We start from the raw sequence: 10,588 nt of genomic DNA, 5'->3' as shown, positions 1-10,588 counted from the left end.
CACATCTGACACTGTGGTTGTCTTTGGCAGGTTTTGGTGCCCCGTATCAATTGTTATGTATAAAGTGCTGGGGGGGGGGCAGGTATAACTCGCACCGGGGCCCCTAGCTCCTAAGCTACGCCACTGAGAGGAAGGGTGGCCACAAGACACCACAAAACACTATAGGAGAGGGAGGGCGGCCACCACAAACCAGGGAACACACTATAGGAGAAGGGCAGGCAATAGACACCAGGGAATGCACTATGGGATAAAGAGGGAGACCACTAGACATATGACCCAATTATAAACCGCGATTTGCTCTGAGGCATTTTAGGAACAAAATAGTTTGCGTTTTATTATTTTGGTTTATACTCAGGTGTATACAGTATATAACACATGGCTATTGTCACGCTTACCCTGAGTATTTCTTGTATACAAAAACCATAGCAGTAATAATCAGTGCTGAGACACCGCAATAATCACTATCTGCATCTTGTCCTTAGACTCTGCATTGGGATCTGAGAGGGGAACATAAAGGAAACATCACATGAGATGTGCTGAGATACTACTGTATGTAATGCCAGGGTCAGGTGGTCACATAGAAGCACATGGTTTCTGCATTGTGTGACATCATATAGTGGCTGCAGGGAATATGTAATATTGAGTGGACAATGCCAGGATCAGCTGGTGACATAGAAGCACATGGTCCCTTCATTGTGTGACATCCAGGCATGGGCTCAAATTTGGATCCGGGTGAGTCCGGATAGTGCTATCCGGTTCTCACCCAGTAATGCTGTGCGGGCTGGGCGGGGGGGGGGGGGGGGGGGGGGGGGGGGGGGGGGGGGGGGGGGGGGGGGGTGGGGGTGTCAAGCTTACCTGTGTGGCATCTTCTTCATCCGTCCCTCGGCACCTCCCACGATGCGCCTCCAAGTGCGTCACGTGATTACAAACACTTCCTCCTTCAACCCAGAAGGAGGAAGTGTTTGTAGTCACGTGAGCGCCATTGGAACGCATTGTGGGAGGCGCTGAGGGACGGATGAAGAAGATGCCACACAGGTAAGCTTGACACACACACCCCCCCCCCCTCCCCCCCCCCCCCCCCCCCCCGCCCAGCCCGCACAGCATTACTGGGTGAGAACCGGATAGCACTATCCGGACTCACCCGGATCCAAATTTGAGCCCATGCCTGGTGACATCATCTAGTGTCTGCAGGAAAATATGTCATACTGAGAGGGGCAATGCCGGGACCAGCTAGTGACATAGAAGCACATGGTTCCTGAAAGCAGAACAGATACAGAGCAGAGATTGAAGGTTTATTATCAGTAGGAATACCTATCACATAGTAGGATTGGGATCCCACTTTAAGGAGAAATTGAGACGGCTGCTTAGAGGAAGTTTGGATAGATGTACCATATACTGAATGATGAGTCAATGAGATGCAAATAATTCCAAGTCAATGAAGGATTATGCAAATTGTATGTAAAGTTATGCAGCATGAACATGGACCACTTGAAATCTGCCAAGGTGAATCAGTCAATTTTCAAGCTGCATAAGCTTGCATACTAAATTTACAGAATCCTGGATCAACTCAAAATTACTTGTATCTCATTGACCACACCTAATGACAAGGAGTTTCAATATTTATCACCTACAGGTCAATGAGCCCAAATTACATTATATATCAGAACTCCCAAATTAACAAAAGCCTGGAGCTACCTCCAAGCCATCCCATAGTGAGATGATCACTCAAGTTTGGAGAGAGTGCATTGACTTTCTTATAACAACTAGTAGAGAGAGCATTGTCCTTTCTTTTATGGGGTACCAAACCAACTCTAGAGTACATAAAGGAAGTTGGGATGTGGCTCTGTAGGTAACTGCAGATGCTGCATCTCTTTAGTCTATTATTCTCCATCTGGAGAAGTTGGAAACTTCCAAGCAGACTTTGTTGGCCGCCAATAGCCCGGAATAAGAGTAAGTAGATCCTACATTGAAGTTATTGGTATTTTCCAATGTCTGCCTATCTGTGTTATGCTTAAAAATTCCTAATAAAAATCATTGAAACAGAAAAGTTAGCAGATCTACGGAGTGAAGAAATATGACGTGTGAAACGTTACATAGATAATTTAACTTTAAATGGAAATGTACAGCCCAGAAAGTCTTAATGAACTTGTATGTGTAAGAATATCATAATTAGCGCAATATGATGGCAGCCTAGGCGGACACTAAGATAATTCATTTTCTCAATCTGAGTGTGTGTGTGTGTGTGTGTGTGTGTGTGTGTGTGTGTGCGCGCGCGCACGTGCGTGCGTGTTTCACTCGAAAATGGCTTGACCGATTTGAACGAAACTTGGTATACAGATCCCTTACTACCTGGGATGATATGTTCTGGGGGTCTCGCATCCCCCTTGCACACCTGGGCGAAGCTACAAAAAGCAAATCAGATCTCACCCATTCGTGTCAATGGAAAAAATGTAAAAGGCTGCCATTCTCACAGTAATCAAGCCAGAGTCCCCACACTTTTCACAGTTGGTCACTTGGTGACTGAAGTTACAAATCCAGGAAAAGTGGGCGGAGCATAAAACAGCAATCAAATTTCAGCCATTAATTTTAAATGGAAAATGAAAACTGCAACCATTCGTAGACTATTAATTGCAGGGTTCTTAAACTTGCCACACTTGGTCATTGGGTGACTGGGATTAATATTCAGGAAAGTGGGTGGAGCCTACAACAGCCAATCAAAATTCACCTATTGATTTTCCAGTGGAATATTTAAACTGCTGCCATTCTTACACTGTTTATGGCAGAGGCTTCAAACTTGCTACAGTCGGTCATTGGGTTACTGGGGTCCAAATTCACTAAAGGGGCGGGGCCATAAACAGTCAATCAGATTTCCTTGCTGGATAAACTGCTTTCAATCAAACATTTTTGATGCCAGGAGCCTGAAAGCTCACAGACTTAGTCATTAAGTGACTGTGTGTCAAGGTAAAAAAAAAAGTGGGCGGAGCCAAAAACTAATTTCACTGGTTAAATATAAACTGCAGCCATCCTTACACTGTTAATGGCAGGGTTCTCAAACTTTGCACAGTTGGTCACTGGGTGACTGGGATTAACATTCATTAAATGGGTGGAGCCTACAACAGCCAATCAAAATTCACCTGTTGATTATCAAGAGGAATATTTGCATTGCTACCATTCTTACACTGTTAATGGCAGAGGCCTCAAACCTCATACAGTCAGTCATTGACTGAGGTCCAAATTCACTAAAGGGGGCGGAGCCACAAACAGCCAATCAGATTTGTTAGATTGATTTCAGCCATTGGCAGGGTTCTCAAACTTGACACAGTTGGTCAGTCACTGAGTGACTGGGGTTTAAATTTAGAAAGGGAGCGGAGCCACAAACAGCCAATCAGATTTGTTTAATTTCAATGGGAATATACAAATTATTGATACCAAGGACCCCAAAGCTCATAAGCTTGGTAATTAAGTGTATTTCAAGGCTAGAAAAAGTGGGCGGCGCCAACAACTACATTTTTTACATGGGTAAATATAAACTGTAACCATTCTTACACTGTTAATGGCAGGGTTCCCAAACTTGACACAGTTGGCTACTGGGTGACTGGGATTAATATTTAGAAAGTGGGTGGAGCCTACAACAGCCAATCAAAATCAACCTATTGATTTTTCAAGGGTAATATTTACATTGCTATCATTCTTACACTGTTAATGGCAGAGGCCTCAAACCTAAAACAGTCAGTCACTGGGAGACTGGGGTTTAAATTCTGAAAAGGGGGCGGGATACAAACAGCCAATCAGGTTTGTTTAATTTCGATGGAAAAATGCAACTTATTGATGCCAAGGACCCCAAAGCTCATAAACTTGGTCATTGAGTGACTGTATGTCAAGATTAGAAACAGTGGGCAGAGCCAAAAACAACTAGCTTTTTACATGGGAAAATATAAACTGCAGCCATTCTTACACTGTTAATGGCAGGGTTCTCAAATTTGACACAGTTGGTCACTGGGTGACTGGGATTAATATTCAGAAAAGTAGGTGGAGCCTACAACAGCCAATCAAAATTCACCTATTGGTTTTCAAGGGGAATATTGAAATTGCTGCCATTTTTACACTCTTAATGGCAGAGGCCTCAAACCTGCTAATTTCGGTCATTAAGTGACTGGGGTTCAAATTCACTAAAGGGGTGGAGCCACAAACAGCCAATCAGATTTCCTTGCTGGATAAACTGTTTCCATTCACACAATTTTGATGCCAGGAACCCAAAAGCTCACAAACTTGGTCATTGAGTGACTGTGTGTCAAGGTTACAAAAACTGGGTCGAGTCAAAAATAGATTTCCCGGGGGAAATGTAAACTGCAGCCCTTCTTCACTGTTAATGGCAGGGTTTTTAAACTTTGCACAGTTGGTTATTGGGTGACTGAGATTAATATTCAGAAAAGTGGGTGGAGCCTAAAAAAGCCAATCAATATTCATCTGTTGATTTTCAAGGAGAATATTAAAATTGCTGCCTTTCTTGCACTGTTAATGGCACAAGCCTCAAACCTTGTACAGTTGGTCATTGGGTCACTGGGGTTCAAATTCAGAAAAGGGGTGGAGCCACAAACAGCCAATCAGATTTGTTTCATTACACAGGGAAAATACAAATTATTGATGCCAAGGATCCCAAAGCTCACAAACTTAGTCATTGAGTGACTGTGTGTCAAGGTTACAAAAAGTGGGCAGAGCCAAAAACAAATTCCACTGGAAAAAATCTAAACTGCAGCACTTCTTACACTGTTAAATTGCAGGGTTCTCAAACTTTGCCCAGATGGTCACTTGGTAAGTGAGATTAATATTCAGGTAAGTGGGTGGAGCCTATAATGGCCGATCAAAATTCACAGTTTGATTTTCAAGGGGAATATTAAAATTGCTGCCATTTTTACACTGTTAATAGCAGATGCCTCAAACCTGCTACAGTTGGTCATTGGGTGACTGGGGTTCACATGCTGGAGAGGGGCGGAGTCACAAACCGCCAATCTGATTTGTTTAATTTCTATGGGAATATGCAAATTATTGATGCTAAAGCTCACAAACTTGGTCATTGAGTGTTTGTTTGTTTAGGGATAGAAAAAGTGGGTGGAGCCAATACCAGCCAAATACATACCCGGGCAACGCCGGCTCATCAGCTAGTTTCCAATAAATAAGTTTCCTGTAATTCAACATTTAATGAAATTATCCAGATTCAGGAATTTGTCACAAAATATCCCCGTGGCCCACCCCATTAATCCCATTGTTGGATTACTCTGGGATTAATGGGGCAGCACGGTGGCGTAGTGGGTAGCGCTCTTGCCTTGCAGCACTGGGTCCCCAGTTCAAATTCCAGCCAAGTCAACATCTGCAAGGAGTTTGTATGTTCTCCCCATGTCTGACTGGGTTTCCTCCGGGTACTCCGGTTTTCTCTCACATCCCAAAAATATACAGATAATTTAATTGGCTTACCCTTAAAAATTGGCCCTAGACTAAGATACGTACAGTACACCATACATACATAGACATATGACTATGGTAGGAACTAGATTGTGAGCCCCTCTTAGGGACAGTTAGTGACAAGACAATATACACTGTACAGCGCTGCATAAGGTGTTGGCGCTATATAAATACTAAATAATAATAATAATAACTCTCTGTTTCCCCGGGTTGTAATGCACATGGTTACATATGCTGGAGAATGGGCACACCATTGAGGTAGCAGGATCTCGTTCTAGATGGGAAATTGGTTTCTCTCCTGGTTACAATCTAACAGAGACAACCTCTTTCTAGACAAATGGGGCCATATGCCATTCACTTTATTTCCAAAGTTCTCTCCTAGAAGAAAATTTGTCATTTTCTATTTGAACTAAATTTTCAGCTTGAAAAAAGTAGTAAAAGTTAGTTGAAAAAGTACATTCAACATTATTCAGACTATTTCCATGCTTGCTGGTGGCTTAAAAGCCATTTTATGATGAAAGAGTTAAATTTTCACCTAGGGAAAAAATTTAGGAAAAAAACGAATGGCATATTGCCCAAGGGCCAGTTGATCCAGGGATTTATTTGACTACCATCTGAAGTCGGGAAATAATGTTTCCCTTTTAGGGCTAATTGCCCCAGACCTTGTAAGGTTTTTAACCTTTCCCTGGATCAACTGGGATAAGTGCAGGTTCAGGATGGTGTTTTATATTTTTTATTTATTTATTTATTTTTTAATGAATCATCAGCTTAGCTGTGAGGTCTTGATGCACGTATGCATTTTTTGCTTATATATCAAGTCAAAATTTCACAAAATGTTTTGTTTGCATTGCAAAGCGCTCTCAAATCAAGTGACTCTCAATCCAAGGTTTTACCGTATACACGTTTTTCTTAGGTACACTGAGGCCCCGTTCACACTTAAAACAGCAGAATTGTGGGAGTGATTTTCCTGCGATTAGCGCGGAAAAATCACTGGACACTGCGGCGGTTTTGGAGCGATCGTGATTAGGCCCTGTTCACACTTGCGGTTTAGTAAAAACCGCACCGGATGTCCGGACCGCACCGTATCCGGACCTGATCCGTACGGTTCCTATCCGGATCCGGTCCGGATCCGGTCCGTTTGCATCCGGTTTCCGTGCGGTGTGAACACGGTTGCGGTCCGGATCCGGTTTCTTAAGGAGATAACATCCTGTAAATACCTGGGGTCTGGGAGGTCAGCAGAGGGGTCTGGGGTCATTGTTGGAGACAGGTGGACGTGTGGAGACCATCCGTGGATACAGAGACTGCATTTGGGACCATGGATCCAGGCATTTTTTACTCGTAAACCTGGGAATTCTCTCCTTCCTGTTGTTCGCCTCCTTGTCAGACATATCAGACATGTTGCTGCCAAAAAGAGCTCCAGCATGAAATCGCTGCTGCCCCACTCTTTAAACGCCCATGTGGTCCCCAAAATGCATAGGAAGTGGGGTAGAACGTCCGGTTTTTGTAGCCAGTGTGTTGTGCGCTCTCCGGCTCTCATTGCTTTGTATTGGCCGGATGGTGCAGTCCGGCTCCGCTCCGGATACGGCTGCCGGAGGAGCCGGACCAAAAAATAGCGCATGTTGGAACGGACGCCGGAGTCCGGATCCGGTCCGGCTCCGGTCCGGCAGAACGGACGCATGTGAACGGACGCATAGGCTTTCATTGCTATGCCGTGCGTCCGTTCCGTCCGTTCTGCAAGCGGTCCGGCTCCGGCACGGCGATTCCGGACGGCCACCGCTAATGTGAACCGGGCCTTAGCGTGCTATGCACGCTAATCACGATCGCAAATCGCGGAACGCTCGTCGCCGGCAAACCGCTGCATGCAGCACAGTTGCGGTTATCGCTAACCGCAACCGCGGCAGTGAGAACACTGCCACTCGCTACATTGTGTAGCGGTTCTTGCAGAACCGCTAACGGTTTGCCGTGAGCGGGAATCGTGTGATTCCCGCTCAGGTGTGAATGGGCCCTGAAGGATACTAGAGGACAAGCAGATGGTGGAAAGTCCCTGGCTGGGGATAACAGTGGTTGTGACACTTGCAAGACCAGAAGACCAGCTTATTGATTGAATACCACTACATACCGATACTTGGATTTCAAATCTCCCGAGATTTCTTAGGAGAATAATAGAGACCTTTGTATTCTAATGAACAGAGATCTGTGCCAGTTATAAACCATAGTTATTGCTTTATGTAAAAAAAATGAAGGCAGATCAGCACTTATAAGCTGCTTTACCCAAGTTTTGAGACATACCACTGATCCCAGAATGATGCTTTTAACACTATTTTCCCTGTTTTGGTACATTTTAAACAAAAAAAGCTTTATTTCCCCAGCCTCTTTTACCCCTTTTTCCTTCATGCAGACTGGAATTGTCTAAATGCCTGAGCATTAGACTCCAACACCTGAACAATCCCAGTCTGCATGGTGTGGTGCATAATGTGGGAAGGTCTCTGCAATGGGGGAGGGAGGGGGGGCAGGAATCTCTCCCACACGTACAAACCCCTCTTGCTCATCCCTACTTCAAGAGGGGAAGAGAAGTTGGGGTTTACCACCACACACATGTGAGGTATGCCCTGGGCTGGACTTTTGGTGGTACCTGAGAGGTGCCATTAATATTAAGGAGCCTCCCCTGATGTCTGCAAGATGGCAGTAACTTACTTATTAGAAGAAGCAGATAGGTGGCTGTTGGGCATAATAAGGTCGCAGTATGTAGTAGATGAAGAGGATGTTCTGTTTGGGAAGAGTGTGGGGAGTTTGCAGTGAAAATTATGATGTGCTACACTTATTTTGGAAGATGTAAGATCAGGCAGTTTTAGCTAAGCCATGTTTTGTCCAATAAATGGTATCATCCTAAAGCAAAGCTTCGTATCTCCCTCATTACGCATACATACTTTTAATTTTACGCCTATAGCAGGAAAAGTATTCTGAAAAAAATAGGTATGTAATTAGGCAGGACTTTCTGCTTGGCGTAAGTCAGGGGGGACACCTCATGTGTCCTTTGAAAGCTCCCCAACGATAGGGACTGCTTTGAATTCAGGGGACTTTAGAACGGAAAGGAATCTCACTTGGTTAGTTAGGCTGCAGTCAGAAGGAAATTATAGGCGTGGCCATTGTAGGCACTGCAGTGTGAAAATATGCAGCCTTGGCGGTATGTGAGAATAAGCCAAATAGATCTTAAAGAGAAACTCCAACCAAGAATTGAACTTTTTCCCAATCAGTAGCTGATACCCCATTTTACATGAGAAAGACAATGATTTTCACAAACAGACCATCAGGGGGCGCTGTGTGACTGATTTTGTGCTGAAATCCCTCCCACAAGAACCTCTGAAGACCGCGGTACTCCTGGCAAACAGCCACAATGTAACAATGTTCAGAGACAGGAAACAGCTGTTATTAGCTGTCTAACAGACAGAACAGCTAGAAACAGCTAAATAACCTGCCCACAGTAACAATGTCTCCATGTAATAAATGTCAGAATGTGAATCTGGGAGAGGAAAGATTTTACAATGAGCAAACACTGACTAAATCATTTATACATAATTATTGTAAAAATGAAGCACTTTTTTTATTACATTATTTTCACTGGAGTTCCTCTTTAAGGTTAGGCATTTCCTGATGTGAAGTATGTGGTCTGGTGCATCTGTAATCATTTTTATATAGAGAAAAAGAGCCCCCTCTTTTATAATCTAATAATAATAGGCATTCAAACAGGTACAACTCAAAACACCAAGAATAATGAGAAAGTCTTTATTGATACCAGCTAATAAATTTAAAACCAATTAAAAACAAACAGCCAGACCTGGCTGTTTGACCACTGTGGCAGCACATTCCCTGACCTGTTCATTTAGTAGGATAGAGAGATGGAAGGTTTATGGACTACAGAGACTATTGCCTAATATCAGGGGAGGAAATTTTATTACCAAACTGCTTCAGTGGGAGCTACGCTGGATACACAAGTTAGGTACGCGGGTCCCAGCGGGCCTTAATGAGGACTATAATTTAGGCTGTTATCTGCCACAATAAAATACCTGTCTGTCACGTTTGGGTTATTCCCTTCTTGTCCCTTTTTGGCTTGTCTTAAACTGTTTTCTATGACCTTAAGGTGAGGAGGTCAGACTACACTTGTTTGGCTCTATGATGTACACTTGGGGCTTCAATTGCATGCTTCTTTGAAGAGGGCCTGTTAGTAATGAACACATCTGTATATTGATCTCCATTTGGTGAGTAGATGGTGATCTTAGTCTACAATTCTACGGTCCGAGGTAAGAGGACTGGTCTTCTTTTATTCCTTCCTGAGACTGTTTATACCTATTATTAGGCCCTGAGTACCTCTTGGGAGACATTTGCTTGTTTGCTCGTTTGTGTTGACTAAATATGTGGACATTTATGCATATTGTTTGTCTCCTTTTTAGGACTAATTAGATGAGATTGTGATCTCAGGATGTGGGATTTGGAATACCCTTGATTGTCTGGGATGAGAAGACCTTCCTGTTTGGACTTCTTGTGATTTGGCCTCGGGCATTGATATGAAAAAAGAAAGAAAGAAAAACTCCTATGGTCTTTGATTAGTTTTTGGCTGTTCCTTTGATTGAGGGCATATTCTGGAATATTGTCTTTATATGTGTTTTTTATTGTATTAATAAATATAAAGATGTTTTGATAATGATGCTTATAGGAAGCTTTCCAAAATATGATTATAGTCATCTATTCATATATACTCCAAGTAATTGGGTATTTACTTTTGATATCCAGGAATTGTGTTGAAGGTCTTTTTTTCTATGAACAACTATTATGTTTGCAATATCTTTTTTCTCCACTGGGTGGCGGCAAATTCCTCTATCTGTAGCATCTTTTATTTTCATACTTGATTTTCGATGCAATCTGCTTTGAGCCCACTAGATGGCAGCGATAGGATTTTCTATGCGTACCACCTTGCCCTTATGCGTCCCAATGTACGCTTGGCTGACCTTACGCGCTGACGTTTGTGACGGCGCGTGGGGTCAAGCTGATGACGCGGCCGCGTCCAGGGGGGTTATTTAAATTGCGCCAGCTTCCTTATCAGATTGTCCCTTGGCAGCTTCGGCGGAACTAG

The 10,588-nt window shown here is 43.5% G+C and overlaps 1 protein-coding gene across 1 annotated transcript in view; it reads right to left on the bottom strand.

Moving 5' to 3' along the window:
- Positions 1-435: 435 nt before the first annotated feature.
- Positions 436-10,588, bottom strand: part of LOC137527278 (class I histocompatibility antigen, F10 alpha chain-like) — a 41,596-nt gene continuing 31,443 nt past the window's right edge. Inside the window, exon 5 of the mRNA XM_068247786.1 lies at positions 436-497. Coding sequence (XP_068103887.1) covers positions 436-497 — 62 coding nt within the window. The remainder of the gene's footprint in view (positions 498-10,588) is intronic.

This window comes from Hyperolius riggenbachi, chromosome 8 (genome assembly GCF_040937935.1).
Source record: "Hyperolius riggenbachi isolate aHypRig1 chromosome 8, aHypRig1.pri, whole genome shotgun sequence".
In the NCBI taxonomy this organism is placed as follows: domain Eukaryota; kingdom Metazoa; phylum Chordata; class Amphibia; order Anura; family Hyperoliidae; genus Hyperolius; species Hyperolius riggenbachi.
This window is presented reverse-complemented; position numbering and strand designations above follow the sequence as displayed.